Consider the following 15,667-nt stretch of genomic DNA (forward strand, 5'->3'; position numbering starts at 1 on the left):
ATTCTGAACAGCTAAAGGTGAGATGACAGTTTACAATACACATCAAAACGAAAGACTGCAGAATAAACCAGCAGTGCATGTGGATGGGTGATTTCTCTCTCTTCATAGTCATCACAAGAATGATAACCATCATCACCTGCAACTGTCTTCCTCTCCCCATTTGATCTCTATGAAGATTTTTGCATGTTGTAAATCACAAAAAGGTGTGGTAGTATAAGTTGAATGAACATACAGAAACATTCAACCACAACTCATACATGTAGTCTTTTAAGCATCCATTGTGGAAGGCAATTTTCTAATACAGGTTTGGACTTGGTGTTTTGAAAGAATTGTCATGAAAAAAAAAAATTCATAAGGAGGGATTTGATGCTATAACACCATTCTCATTCCATGTGCTACAGTCTGTTCACACAAACACTTTGTGCTTCATATACGACGTTGATCTGGATGGTATGCCATCCATTTTCACAGGGCTGCCTGTTTATACTTCACTGTAAATCAGGAGGGAAAATAGTTTCAGAGGCTGTAATTTTCTGTCATATAAAAACAGATGCCTTAGTCAATAAATTTCCACAATAACTGAAAGACTCATAATTAAAAAATGGATCCAAACAACCATAAATTAAACAAGCAAATATGTAACTTGTTAACAAGGTATCTTTTTTTTACTTTAAATTTTACAAGTAGAAAGAGATTATAATGAACACTTCAGAACATACATGATATTCAAAAAGCAGGCAAACTATTAAAAAGTCTCCTTTAGCAGAGTACAAGCCACTTTTACAATCCTTAAAATAGTATCAGATCTTGATTAAACTATAGCCTATACTATGACTTTTGGATTAAATTTTAGATTAGTGATGCGCATTAGAAAGCAATGATCACCAGGTGGCTTTTGTCACCTGTTATCACCAACAGGATACCCAGAGAAATGTGAGGAGGTCAGAATCCAGTAAATAGCATCCAAAATAAAGTCTGTGACTGGAATATCCAGAAGGGCCCCAGAAGAAGAGGCCTCCCAAATATTAATCCAGGAAAATCCCTGTCACTTTCATTATTATTATTATTATTAAATGTAATTGCTCCTGAAAAAGTCAAGATGCTAAATATACATAAAATAAGTTACATTAACATTGATCTTCCCTGTTTTAATACCTATTTTTTCACCTTTCTCCTACAATTTGCTTTATAGTTTAAGTATTTGTGTTTTCAAAACTTTATTTTATTATCAATTTAATCTGCTTTCATAGCTCTGATCTACAAATTTATGTCTCCCGTATTTCTATTATAATTTGATCCATACCTCCTTGTTTCTCTTCATACTTGAAAATGGCCTAATGGAAGGACAAGGTTTTGAAGAAAGGAAGACTGACAGAGTCTTTGAACATGACAGCAAAGAGCATGTAGTAGTTTTCAGTCAGTTACAAAAGATCTTGGTCTCATGGAAAGCTTGCATGCATTTTGCTAAGCAAGAGGTCCTAGATGGTCTTGCATTTTAAGTGTAATTTCAAGATGCACCTTTCATTTCAGATTTTGACTTTTTCCAAAATAGTCCTGATGTAAGCTCACTTCTGTGACTTTGAACCATAAATCAGACATAACACAGTCTTACAGACATTCAACAAGACGATAACACTTTAAAAGTTTCTCTTCAACTCTTCTATTGTGTATAACAGCATGAGTCTCTGACTACGTTCTTTATTTGAACATTCAGGTAGAGTCAGTGTTATATATGATGAACAGTAATGTCATACCCAGAAGAGCACAGTAGCATGCCTTTGCTCCTCATGAATGACTGGCAAATCCTCCTAATCCATCCTGACCACAAAAGAACAAGAGAAATTAAAGCTGAACTAGTTCTATATTTGGTGCTAGTGAACATCTTCAGGGATAAAATTGGCCAAACTACACAGGAAGCAGTCAACAGAACTTTTAGCATTAATATCAACCACAATTAGTAGCTTTGATTTAGATATCTAAAATAATCTGAAACTAGCGTCATGCCATTTGGAGTAGTTTGAACAAAATATATTGGGAGGAAGCAGAAAAACTTTCATTCCTTTCCTTTCTAAAACTGACTGGAAAGAGAAAGTAATGAATATTTTTTTTTTAAATTAATGTTTACGCCTCAGGTTCAATTTGCTTGATCTGTTTCAATCTATCCAGCAAAACCAGTTATAATGTTAAAAAAAAAAAAAAAATCACTCACTAAAAAGTTCAGTTGGATTCATTTTTAAAAGTAGAGTTGATAATATTCAAGACCAAGATATATAGAAAAACTATTTGCCTTCATTATTAATGGTGAAAAACCTCCTTGTGCAAGTTCTTATCTTAATGCAGGATTAAAATTTCCTTTTTGGTACTTGTGTCTGTTTCCCTTCTTCCTTCCACCAACTACCACAAAGATGACCCTGACTTCCATTTTCTCTGTAACATCCCACTAGGCAGCCAAGAGCAACAAGGTCCCATCTTAGACTTCTTTTTTCTAAGACTGAACAAATTCATATCTCTGCACCTCTCCTCACATGGCAGGCATACTGTTCTCCAGTTAACACATGTTGTATTACCAAGTCTGAAGAACATATATTCTCTTGCTCAAACATAATCAAACCACTTTTGCCTACTGCAAGTTACTGAATTCCAACCTGTTAGGTTTAACATTGTTCACTTTTACAAAGTGTTCTGGGGTTCTTCTTGTTTTGTTTTTAAGAAAGCAAGAAAAATTATTTTTCTTAACAAAATGCTAGGATTTGATCTCACTTTCATTCCAGCACAAAACACAAACTAAATATTTGGATACATCAGAAAAAGAGAGAAACCAGAATTGGTGACAGTCTGATGGCTCAAGGCCATATTCTAACCCATTCAAACAATAAAATTAAAAATAAAACCACTCAAAATGCTGGCAATGACTACTAGCCCTGACCCTTGTTTTGGAACCACCCTGCAACATACCCAGTGCTTCAACATGATTCTGAACATGGCAAACTCCAGCAGCAGATTAAGACCCTCAGTCATTCACATTAGGTCTGTTTTGGCCCCTGGCATTCCTCCTGTTTACTTATATCTTCAAGTTTCCATGAAATGTCACCAGCTGCCCAACTCATTCAAAACCTGCAAATGGCCCATTCCCCTTCCACTACGAATTAATGCATAAAACATTGGAAATAATCTGAGCATTGAGTAACATGACCAGCTTCTACCTCTGGTAGCCAAACTTCTTGGCTAATTCGTTTGCAAAGGAAAACAAAGCAAACAACCTCTCCTCCTCCCAAAGCATCGCATAAAATAACAAACTTCAAAAGTTTCCAGTTCTAGTGTTCTCATTTTCTCAAACAATTTGACTCGCCCTAAAACCACCTTCACTCAAATTTCCCTATAATACTTGCTCTCACAAAAAAGTCCATTTTCTCCTTGCAAAGCCATGTTGTGCTAACAACATCAAATTCTTATTCTTTTGAACTATCCCACTACAGCAAGCATCAGTTATATCAGTTTGAGGATCTGTTCAGTTCTCACTTAACTTTCTCAGTGAGGAAAACAAACCAAAAAAACCCCAACCTATCACTCCATTTCATTCTTTGCCTTCTGAGAATAATAATAGTCTCCACCATAAATTCAGCTAGATTCAGGACTGTGCATATGCCACAGTAGATTAACACTGCCACAAAATATTTCTACAATTTTTTAATAAATCCTACTGCTGTTGAATCTCATAAGGCTTTTTTTGTTTCCTGGGGGTTTTTGTTTGTTTGTTTTTGGGTGGGTTGTTCCCCCCCTCCCCTTCTTCTGGCACCAAGACTTGGTTCCCTGTGCATCCCACTCAGTAATTCTACAAAACCCTAAAGAAATACCTAAGGCAGGTTAATTTGATGACTGTTGAAGATAGAGAAAATGCAGAGTACGACACATGCTATTTTAGAGTAATAGTTTTCTTCAAGTGCATATTCAGTTAACAGAAACCCAGGTCTGGCATAGACATGGTCCTATCTATACTCACTATGTGCAGCTGCAGAAAATCACCAAGCCCAGGGGCACTGTCAATCCGAACAAGAATGCCATCCTTCACTGTTGTGCTGAAGCCCACAGCAAGACGGTCTGTCCTTGTGCTCGGTCTGTCATTAGCTGGCCAGGTGTACAGGATGAGACCTCCACTCTTCCCAAATATATATGTGGCACCAGCTGCAAAACACAAGATCAAAGAAAAAAGTATTAGTTACCCATTTCATTTATTTATTTGCCAACTCTGGTAATAAACACTATGACTTCTGAGAGGAAAAATATAAGCAAGTGTGTGCTTTCATTAAAGGGGTGAAATTAATGCCTTTTGCTGGCCAGGGTACTGATAGCACACAAAGAAGGCTCCAGAAAAATTGAGTAGATGATGGAAATATATTTCCAGACTCAACCAGGTAACAGAAGAGGACAATATGTACTAAAATCCTCCTATTTTGTGGCAAATGACACTGTGAGCAGTCTTTGATATTGGAATTGATTCCATATGTGTTATAAGACAAGCATGAAATGGTGCTTTAGACTGCCCTCTCCAACTTGCACATGTATTCTTCCTTCTCAAAAATTGCAAGTTTTCCTTCATAGAGCTATGGCTCTGGAGTCCTATACACTTTTTCTGATGGAAGGAGATATGAAGGTGAAACATCTTTTTATCAGACAAAACGTACCTGTTCCTTCACCATTAGCCTTGTACCATTAGACTCGGTAACAGACAATGCAATTTCCTCCCTATGGAAAGTTCATCCTTCAGATGAGCACGGACTCAAGACTCACAAACACTTCCAGAGAGTAATCTAAATGTGCATGTAAGTTATTCAAAACATCCTCATCTTCCTACACACATCACAGCAGGGGAACTACAAACAAACAAGCAAGCTTCCTCTTAAGGTATAAATCACTCAAGAAATTTCTTCTGTATACAACCTGATTAAGTACTTTTTATTAGTTCCTAAATAAAGACAAGCAGCATTTAAGGTAAAGATAAGCAAAGAGCTTATCAAGAATGAATGATTTCATAAGTGCCAATATCCCAGACAATGCCAGATAGGACACTGCTGTTGGGGGAAAAAACAACAAGCCACAGCTGTTTCAGAAGCATGGGATTCAAAGGGAATATCTGGCAGCTCTCCTCGAGGCTGGACTTGTCTTCAGCTGAAGGCTATTCACACCTAGTGGGAGACTATCCTTTTCTCAAAACTTCCAAAGATTTTTGGATATCTAGTCCACATATTTCCAGCCCTGTTTGTCTTTACAGTGAGCCTGGGAATCTGTTCCTTGACCTTGCTTTTAAGGACAACACCAAACCTCTCCAAAGCTGAACACTGTCCTCCCACATTCACGAGGACCTTCTGAGCTGAGCAAGACAGACACGCAAGTGAGGAATTACTGTCACAGATGAGGAAGCTGAGAAGCGAAAGCGTTTGGAGTTCACATTCTGACTTGTACTCAACAATCTGGGTTAGGAGCAGGATTTTATAACTCAGCAGTTATAAAATCAGCCCCTGAGCTTCTTGGAAAATACAGCTAAAATTGCTGTCCTAGACCCAAATCTACAGGCAAGCCAGGAGCAACACTTCCCAATGCTTCAGCCACTTACTGCACCTCATTTTCTGAGCGCTGTTACAACGGGTCACAAGCTACAGAATAGTAAGCAAAAAAACCCAGATCCCATTGCTGCATCAGGGATGAAATATCTGTAGAAAGTACATGCAATTACTGGGTACATTTTCTAATCTGAGTGAAACCACAACTGATGGTCTTTTTTTTCTTTTTCCTCCATGTACCAACCAGCAACATGTATCAAGCAACCCTGAACAGAGTAAATGTAGTTAGACACAGAAGCAGGTAGGATCATATATGGGTAACTTCTACACTTGCCTACAAAGCTACAGCTCCACTAAAGCTCTTTATGACCCAAATTCCAAATAAATACTACACATTAGTAGAAATAATTGATACACTTCACCCTCACTTAAGAGGCTTCCTCTAGACATCTCAGCACACATTACCAAAACAGACATCAAAAACTCAGGCACACAGAAAGGAAATGATTTGTGAACAGCTGACTCAATGACAGAGTGAAAATGAATCCATGTTTCTTTCCTGCCAGGTCTGTGCATACCCCCAGAACATACCCTCAGTAAATTCAAACAAATGTGGCTGAAATCAGGGTTAGATAGGAAATGTCACTCATAATTCTGAATTAACAAAAGAGAACATTGGCATTCTGGAACCGTGCACATATATAATTTCAGTTTCATAAAGATTAATTTTACAGACTGAACTCTATCTCCTTATTCAGCTTTGAATTCAAGATGGAGGGTGCACGACTATTGCAAAATATGTAGAAAGGGGGTTTGTTTGTCTGTTTAAATGCATCCCCAACTGTATCTGTAACAGATATCCTGTATCTTGGTTAGAGAGATAGTTGGAAACAACTGGGTAGTGAATTATCTGTCTTCCCCCCATACACATGTATATCAACAGCCCACTATAAACTACATTACAAGTATCCTCCTTCAGTTTATCAGTTTGTTCTAAAAGTTGTGGGTATTTGCATTACAGACTAAAACAAGGCACAGCAACATGTTAAGCAAAACAAGATGAGTTTACTCATTGTTGATAGGTTCATAGATTAAAACCCACTTCCCAAAATTATTCTCACTTGAATTGCAAGTTCTCCTCCTTTTCTTTGTACTGGTTATCACGCCCTTCAGCAGCAAAGACAAGCTTGGAAGAGAGTTCTTCACTATTTATGAAGACAGATGATTTCTTTGCCTTTCTAAGAGCCATTTGGCTGCAGGTAGAGCATGTCAGTGCTCCTATGAGCGTCAATTAGAACCAATTATGTCTTCATAGGCCTGTCATGTGACTTAACTGCTTAACAGAGCTCATTTTCTCCTCACAGAACACAGATTTTGCTTCTAGGCCTAACCTGAAGATATCCATCCAGTACTTTGGGTTTGTGCACAAAGATCATTCAGAGGTAACAACCAGAACAGTACTGCCAAACTAATCTGTTAACAGACGCTTAGTGGCCAGCAGTTGTTTCCTCATTGTCCAGGTCAGAATTATCTGCATAATGACAGATGGGCCACTTCCTTTACGTGTGTGTAGCTGAATACACAGCAATTTGTTGGGTACATCAATGTCCCTTCCCTTTCCCAGCTTTTTGAGGGTACACAGGATACCCATTGACTTGTTTGGAAAGAGATGACATACTAACATTGTGCCGGTACCACTTTTTCCCCAAAATCATGAACAAAATAGTCACTCCAGCCTGAAAACACAAGGTGCAAACATCAAGTTAAAGTGGAAGAGGAAAGATAACAAGAGTTGCTAGCACATTGCGATCACGCTAAAAAAGAAAAAAAAAAACCAAACAAAAAACCCAAACAACAAAAAACCCCAAAGCGTAACACAAACACACTTGACTTAAATGCTTCTATTTGACTGCAGCAACCATGAGTTTATGGAATTTGAAACTCCAAGAGAACTGAATAAGACAAACAGTAGAATTACAACCCTGTACTTCAGGAAAGGAGATTTCAGCTTCACCAGAACTTGACAAGGCCTTGTCTATCTGGTTGGCCTTGTTTTAAGCTGGTGTGAGTGAGCTGGTTGGATTAGTCTACCCCCAGTGGTCCCTTCTGATCTTAAATCGATAACTATCCTTTCTTCACGGTGTTGCAGGGAATTTAGAGTAATTAAATGAAGAACTCAGTTTAAAAAAAAAGCCGATGAAATGAAAGTCTGTTCAGCTTGAGATCTTCTCATTGCACCTAAGCTTTGTTACAGACCTCTCTATTACACAAAAGCACATTTTTTTTCCAAGACACTTTCTATTCAAGACAGACAATGGATAATACACTGTTAATGAGCAGCCACTTGATATTTAGTTTTTCCTCATTGTTCAAGGTTTATGTACTGCCTTTAATAAATACAACACCAACTGTGCCCTGAAAATAGAAAAGTCTGAGGGACTGATTAATTCCATTGTATTTATTGTTACAGTGTTTCACCACTTCAACTATTTAACACTAACTTCAACCTATACTGTGCAAAAAAAGAAAAAAAAAAAAAAACAAAGATATGAGCGTAAAAATTTATTTTCCCAGTCAGCTATGAGAAATCCCACTTCTCACAGTGCCCTGGGCCAGATTTATTGTACTGACGTGAGAAAAAATGGGAACAGAATATGTTCAGCTACTCTACTGGGATGCTATATGCAGAATTTGGTCAGCATTAGGAGCTCAGAGAAGAAATATTTGGTGAGTGAACACTCCCTATAGATTTAAGCTACTACGATGCCATTACATGTTTAGCATACACAAAGCTTATACACTCATAAACTTACAGTTTGGCAGAGTGGCAGTTGACTTCTCCCAGAAATGACATAACTTGTAACTATAACTTTGACGTTTAGAGATCTAAACATCAGAGAGATGGATATATTGCAACACACACGACAATGCTGTTATTTAAAGTCTGCATATCTAGCTTTGGCAAATTACGTATTTGCTAGCTATATTCATGGACAGAGCTGTTAAGATCATTCAGTTTCAGTCAAAACAAAATAGTTTGAGGGAAACACGGAAAATTCCTAACAGAAAAGTTATAAGCAATGTTATAAGCCACAGCAAATAAAGCCTCCTATTGAGTTGTGCTAAGAAACATTTAGTTGAAGTTGGCACCACCACCTATAATTTTAAATCCGTTATCACTGTTTCCTCATCATCGCCCAAAGACATCAAAAACCTATCTTAAGGAAGAGTATCCTTCAATCAACATAGTACAACTGCAGCAGGCTATATCCTGCCTAAAACTAATCCTGTAAAGCAGTAGAAAACAACTCTGTCACATCTGCACAAGATATGACTTCCTTTGTGCCTTAGGGATCCTGTGAATCTCCCCACATTAAATATTCTATTGCAAATTCTCTATTTGCATCTACTAAGCCATCAAGAGCCTGTTTTGCCTCAGCTACAACACAGTACACACACTCGTTTCCCTGTGGCCAGGAAAATGCAATATTTGGCAGGTATTATAGCAATGCTTATACATTGAAGGGTTAACTGCAGCAACTGTGCACTAGGATGTAAGTATGAGTTTAACATACTACAAATGCTATAGTTCAGATTTTTACAACTAAAAAGTACCTTTAGGATTAAAATTATGAGGTACCCAGACCAATTTAAAAGCTACAATAATTACTTGAGTTAACACCAAAATTTATGACCAGAATCCTGCATCCCTTTGTGACAACACTGTCGTGGGCAAAACAATCTCAACTGGGATAATCTCACTTAATTGGTTTTACTCACAATTAACATAAACTTTTCATTACTGATTCAGGCATTGGGAAACAAAGGCAACACACAATTAAACAAACACTTAGGGAAAGTTCCTTTCCTTCCCCTTCCCTAAGCTCAACTGCAGTCCACCAGCTTTCCTCCTCCTTCCTAATCTCCCCTCCCTCTAGGCTGTAGTGAGACAACAGGCAGTGCAGGAGGTCGGGGTCAGTGCATGGAGGTTTCTTTCCACCATACCTTGATTCCTACTTACTTTCTGTGGTCCAGGGTGGGTTATCCATGAACTGCAGCTCCTCTCAGGGGTGTTCCTGCTCCTGCATGGGTCTCCCACAGGCCCCCATCCCTCAGGGGTGTCCCAGCTCTGGCACAGGTCACCGACAGGCCCAGTTCCTTTGGGAGCATCCCTGCTTTGGGCTGCCCCTCAGAGACATGCTTCATCCAACAGAGTACCTCCTTTCAAAAGAGTGCATCTCCAGCATGTCCCCAGCAATGTCCCTTTCCACGTGCTTCTCCCTCAGCCTTCTTCCATGTCCCCTCCTCCTTCTCCTTTGGTAACACCTCCCTTCGTGCATCCTCCCGTGAGCCCTCCCATGCCACCTCCTCTGTCTCCTGCCCCCAGTAGCTATTGCCTTTTCTTAAATGTGTCCAAGCAGCAGCACCATGTGCTCCTCTGACAGGCTGAAGTTCTGGCATGTGGTGGGTTGTTTTCATCCATGCCAGAGCTGGCTGTGACCACACAGGGTGGGTTACAGCCTCCTCCAACACTCGGTACTTTGCAGCTCCCTGCCACTCACAACCCAATAAAACATAAATACCCTGATTGTGGTGATAATTCGCAAAAAAACATGAAGTATGTAAACTTAATGATACCAACTTCCTACCTAAAATTACATGCAAGACAAGGCATATGCTTTTCCCTCAATTATTATGTCTTTAATCTCTTGCATAGAATTCTTAAAAGTATAGATATTGTTTTACTTCTCAACATTTTTGTAAAAGGACTGGAAACTTATCTTTACATTCCTCAGGGGAGAAATGGAAGACACACAATTTTTAAAGTCAAAGACTTGTAAGTATACAAACAAAAGAACCCTACTGCATTTTCCTTACCCATTGCTTGTTTTTCTTGGACTTTCCTCGCCGCCTCCCATTTTGTGCCTATTTTATGGTCCTACTATATTTTCTGCTTAGTCCAGTAGTTCTGGTGAGTCTCTTGGGGTATTTCATATGCTGGTGTAAAGGTCCTACCACGTTTATTAATAATCATAACCTTCTGCTCTCTAACAAGAAGCTATCGGTTCAACTACAGGAAAATTTGTGATGATGGCATTTTGCTCTTCTTTCTTGGCAGAAAACTGAAATTTAGGTTATTTTCAAGAAGTAATGTTGTTAAAGGATGGAATCAGTAACATGCTGTACATGACCACAGGTTACATGAGCAAAGCAAGACTCAGTTCACATCACAAAGGAAACCTTGGTAGCACCTGTAAGTAGCAGCCCTTTAATCATCAGCCCTTTAAAGGCGTAATTAAATAATAGAGACCTGATAGTTTACGCAGACATTCAAAAATTCCCACAAAGTCTCAATAAGAAAAGGTGGAAGTTTTGACAAACTCACAGAAATAAGAAAAATTAAGTAATGGTGACCCTTATCTCATTGTACCTGGATTAGGCAGTTCATTTACTATTTCCATCACCAGAAAAGGCACTACTAAAGGAATGCAGGTTAGAATACTGGCATGAAAGCAAGTGAGAAGAGATCAGGCACACATCTGCAGAAACTCAGTAAGGAGATGAAATTTGCTGCAGCAGGAACCATCATTATTTGGTCACGTAATGAAAAAGCAGTTCCCAAAAACATGGTATATAGAGAGCTATTCTGCCCTAGCAAGTGGAGATCAACAAAGCAACAAGGAAGAGCAGCTAAGACCAATTTCTGTTCTAATAGAAAACTCTGATAAAACAGATTGGAGATTTTGCCTGAAATCTGATTGGATTAATCTAATTGCTGCCACCAAAATTAAGGTCTCTCCATATGTTCACAACTTAAGGTAAATTGCATATTTGACGACTCAGTTTCCAGTCTGAACAACAGTGGCACAGCTCTTCAGGCCTTAACTTGGTCAGACAGTTCAACATCTTACTTATTTATGCTTGCTACATCCCTGAGGAAAAACGAGCCATGCTTTGAACACCAGCTCTAAGGGGGAGTTAAAGTGAACAATACAGATTGCACAAATCAGAAAAGAGCACCAGAACTTTCAAATGGCTTCTGAGTATTTATTGCTCCCCAGAAGTTTATCACACTGCAACACAGACAATAAAACATCAGTTGATACCTGTACACTATCAAAATGACATGCATTCACTGAGTAAAAAAATGAAGTTTCTGAGAGTTGTTTTTCCAACTTAACTCCTTCTGGCCACATCAAATAGACCACGCATGCTGTGCAACTCCAAATTGCCTCTAAATGAATTTCTTAGGAGTAAAAAGACTGAAAGAGTAACAAAAGAGTATTTTGAGGACAGTAAAAGAAATGCAACAGTGTCCACATGCGTTAAGAACAACAACAGTGGTAAAAATAGAGAAATCATCCATATTATTCAGGAGTATATGGCAAAACTAGTTAAAAACTTTACCCGGCATCATTACTTGAAATCACTTGAACTGGGTCAACTCTAGGTGTGCTGGAACATCTATATTGTCTAGAGATGACCTAACAGGTGTTTCCCATTTCCAGCTTCTGTGTTTTTTGGTTGATTTTTTTTTTTTTTTTTTTTTAAAATTACTCCTATGGGTGTTGTCCACTAAATGCACTGCATATAGGTTCTTTGCCTCGCTGTTACATTAGATGCATGATAACGTTTCCAGCTACCTTTGTCAAATAAATTATGAATGGAGGAAAAAAGATATCAAAAGAGAAGTGATCTGACTGAATTTAAGATTCATAAATGGTTTTAGGATTAAAAGAAAGAAATTAACAGAACTAGTACCAAGTAGTGTTCCAGTCCCATTCCTCCTACCCTTCCATATTTACCAAGGCATCAGTCTTGACAGCAGCTATTCTTCCTTCTCCAGTTATAAGCTGTCATCCAGTTGCTGTCAATCTTAAACTGCAACTACACTGTTATCTTCATCTTTATTTTACTCCTCCCTCTTCCTATCTCACTTCACGTCACACCAAATAAAAAAAGTTCTTAGATGAAAGAATGAATCAGAGCTCAGGAAGCAAAAAACCGACACACCCCCTGCCTTCATGCATACACGCCAATGTTCTTACAGTATATGGAATGATCTGCAATATCAGGATATCCCAGGGACACCTTTGAGTTACTGCCACTCAATCAGACACATCAAGAAATGGAAGCCTAGTCAAAACTGAGTATCATCAATCAGAACAGAAAGTCTTACTCCTCCTTCTCCTAAAGACCGCCTCTGGCACTTGCACATCTCTGTGGCCCAGTTGCTGTGTTTTCCACACTCCAACTTTAAAAGGTCTATTAATACAAACACCTGCTTGATAAAAAAAAAAAAAAAAAAAAAAAAAAAAAAGAGGGGGAGGGTGTGAAAAAGGTTACAGAGGATCTAATCATCATCATCTGGCTCACTTGACCATTCCATCACAGGATCCTTCCTAGGAGAAAACAAAGACAGACTTGATGCTTTTATGACACAACTGCTGAAACATCCTTTTATTTATCAAGACCTTTAAATTGCCTAAGAAAGAAGAAAACTTAAAGCCCTGAAAAATGTAAAGCTTCCAGTCTAATCCTCAAAAACCGCCAAGTTTCTGTGCTTAAAAGGAGTTTTCATGAACTAGCTCTTTTTCCTTTCAGGATGCTCGATCTTCTCTTGACAAACCCTCTGAGACCCAGATTGAACACCATACTCATCTCACATCTCAAAGAGGAGACATTGTTTGACATGAAACTGAAATTCCTTTCCTGCTTTAAAATATGAAGGAGCTGCTTCTCTACAAAAAGGAGGAGGAGTTAGAAAATCTGTAAGACCAACACAAAATGGAAGCAGCTTGGATCACGCCTGCTTTCTGTGTTTGTCTTTTTTAATGACAGCAAATTAATACGAGTCACTTTACTCCCAGTATGTGTGCATCAGCCAACGATCGGATCAGACAGTATGCTACTTCTTATTAGTTACACTGCATTAAAAATGTTGGAAGAGGAAAACGGGGAGAGCAAGGGAGTGTTCCTAGAACTACTAGAAGGTCCAAGATAGCTTACGCTTGAGCTACAGATTTCTCTAAACCTGGGATACTGGGAAGATTGAATTTTTTTCCCAAATCTGAATTTGCCATGAAGCATGTTGGGGTTGTTTATCATCTCAGAAGGAATTTAGGGATTAGCTGCTGACTAAAATGGACCCAAGATGACCATAGGCATACATACTTAAACATAACAGATTGCAACTAGGAAAATATTTCAGTAATATCTTAATTTATAATATAACAACATAATTGGTCAGACAAAAATCTGGCTAGTTCATTGTCACATCTTCAGCGCTGATCCTAAGTGGACACCCAGGGAAAACTAAGAGCAGAGCAAAGTGTATTTCCTTAAAGTACGCACCCAGACTATGAGCCTTTTCAGCAATTAACTCAGCCTCACGTGGTTTGTTTACACAGTAATCCCAAAGAGATCTTATTTCCAAGTACTTATCCAGTCTCTCCTTGAATACATTTAGAAGTTTTGCATTCGCAGTAATGACTTACAAACCTTTAGCAATGATGCACACAAATATGCCACTGATGTAGCAAGCTAAACACTAGCCAGCTGGGGGCCCCATCCACAAAAGCAGCCTACGGCATCCTTTATTAACAGGACCATAGCCTGTTAATAGATGAAGTGATTATTCCCCTTTACTCAGTGCTTGTTAGACTGCATCTAGAACAACGCATCTAGTTTTGGATTGACAAACTGGAGCAAGTTCAATGAAGAGCCACGAAGACGGTTGGGTGGCCGAAGTGCCTGCCTTGTGAGGAAAGGGCAAAGGATTTGGGCTTGTTCAGCTTGAAGATGACACAACTTCAAGGGACCTAAGAGCAGTCTCACACCACCTGCAAGGAGGTTATTTAGAAGACAAAGGCAGGCTCTTCACAGTGGTGCACAGCTGGAGAACAGGATGCAATAGGCATAGTTTGAAGTGAGAGAATCTGACTTGATAGAAGAAAAAAGTGTTCTCCTCACAAGGACAGACAGGCAGTCAAACAGGTTGCCCAAGGAGATTTTGGAGTCTCTGTGTGTGGACGTTTTCAAGATCTGACTACAGAAAACCCCAAGCAACCTGATCTGACCTCACAGCTGACCCTGCTCTAAGCAGGGGTTTGGACTATAGACTTCCTGAGGTCTCCTCCAGCCCAAGTGAAGAAGAATCACCTTTTTGTGTGAAGAATCACCTTTTTTATACTTGCTCTTGCTAAACAGATTATGTGTTCCCTAGTTCTTGTACTGGAAGACATAGTAATCTGTCCCTATACCTATCCTCTCAGTGTCAACCTTGCCTTGCAGACTTTTATCATACCACCACCGTCAGCCTTTAAGTCATCTTTTTCAGTAAAGAGACCAGTTGTGTCATCAAATTCAGCCCCCACAGCTTTAGGCAGCCAGTGAAAAGGTCCACAAGGACAATTCCTCCAGGTCTTTTTTTTTTTTTTTTTTTTAAAAAAAAAAACCCATCCTACCAAAACCCCATACTGCTCATAAATATAGAACTTTCATTACAGAAAGACAAAAGGCTTAAAACCACAATGCACCAGAAGAAGAGATCAAAAGAAACTACGAACACTACAACTGAAATATGAAATTTGCTGGGTAAAAGTGCCCAGAAAACTGTACCCAGTTACTGTGACCCTTGCAGGACATGTTTACTGGGGTCAAAGTTATCCACCACCTGGAAAGAGACTTCATTAAGTGCAACTGTGACTAAATTCAGTAAAGGTAGATGGAAGTATTTCTTAGTTGCATTCTGCTGGCAAGGAGGATCTAGAATTTGGATGCAATTTCTTATTTCTTGGTATTTCCTGATAAAAGAGCACACGGAGAGGATGTCCTTGGAGAAGTCCAGAAGGCAGCATGCCAGAGGAACTGAATACCGAGACTACTGTTAGCAATGAGAAGCACAGCAGGATTCATAGCTCATTTGGGGCTTGGGGGAAGAATAGGGATGTTAGTTCACTACAGTTTTACAGAATCTGAATGGTAACAAAATGGCCTAGATACAGGTCAGGATGGATGGAGGCCAAACTATTACTATTGATCTCAGCCCATTAAACTCTCCTCCAAAGAAACTCTTTCTAGTCTCGATCCTTAAGCTATGGTTTATT

General features: G+C 39.0%; 1 protein-coding gene across 48 annotated transcripts in view; it reads right to left on the reverse strand.

Moving 5' to 3' along the window:
• The window catches only part of NRXN3 (neurexin 3), a 1,038,943-nt gene that overhangs the window by 258,516 nt on the left and 764,760 nt on the right, over positions 1-15,667 (reverse strand). For all 48 annotated transcript variants that reach the window (XM_030007362.2, XM_030007358.2, XM_030007356.2 and 45 more), the window contains one exon: positions 4,001-4,182. In XM_030007362.2, the coding sequence (XP_029863222.1) occupies positions 4,001-4,182 (182 nt within the window). The remainder of the gene's footprint in view (positions 1-4,000; positions 4,183-15,667) is intronic.

This window comes from Aquila chrysaetos, chromosome 2 (assembly GCF_900496995.4).
Source record: "Aquila chrysaetos chrysaetos chromosome 2, bAquChr1.4, whole genome shotgun sequence".
Taxonomy (NCBI): Eukaryota; Metazoa; Chordata; class Aves; order Accipitriformes; family Accipitridae; genus Aquila; species Aquila chrysaetos.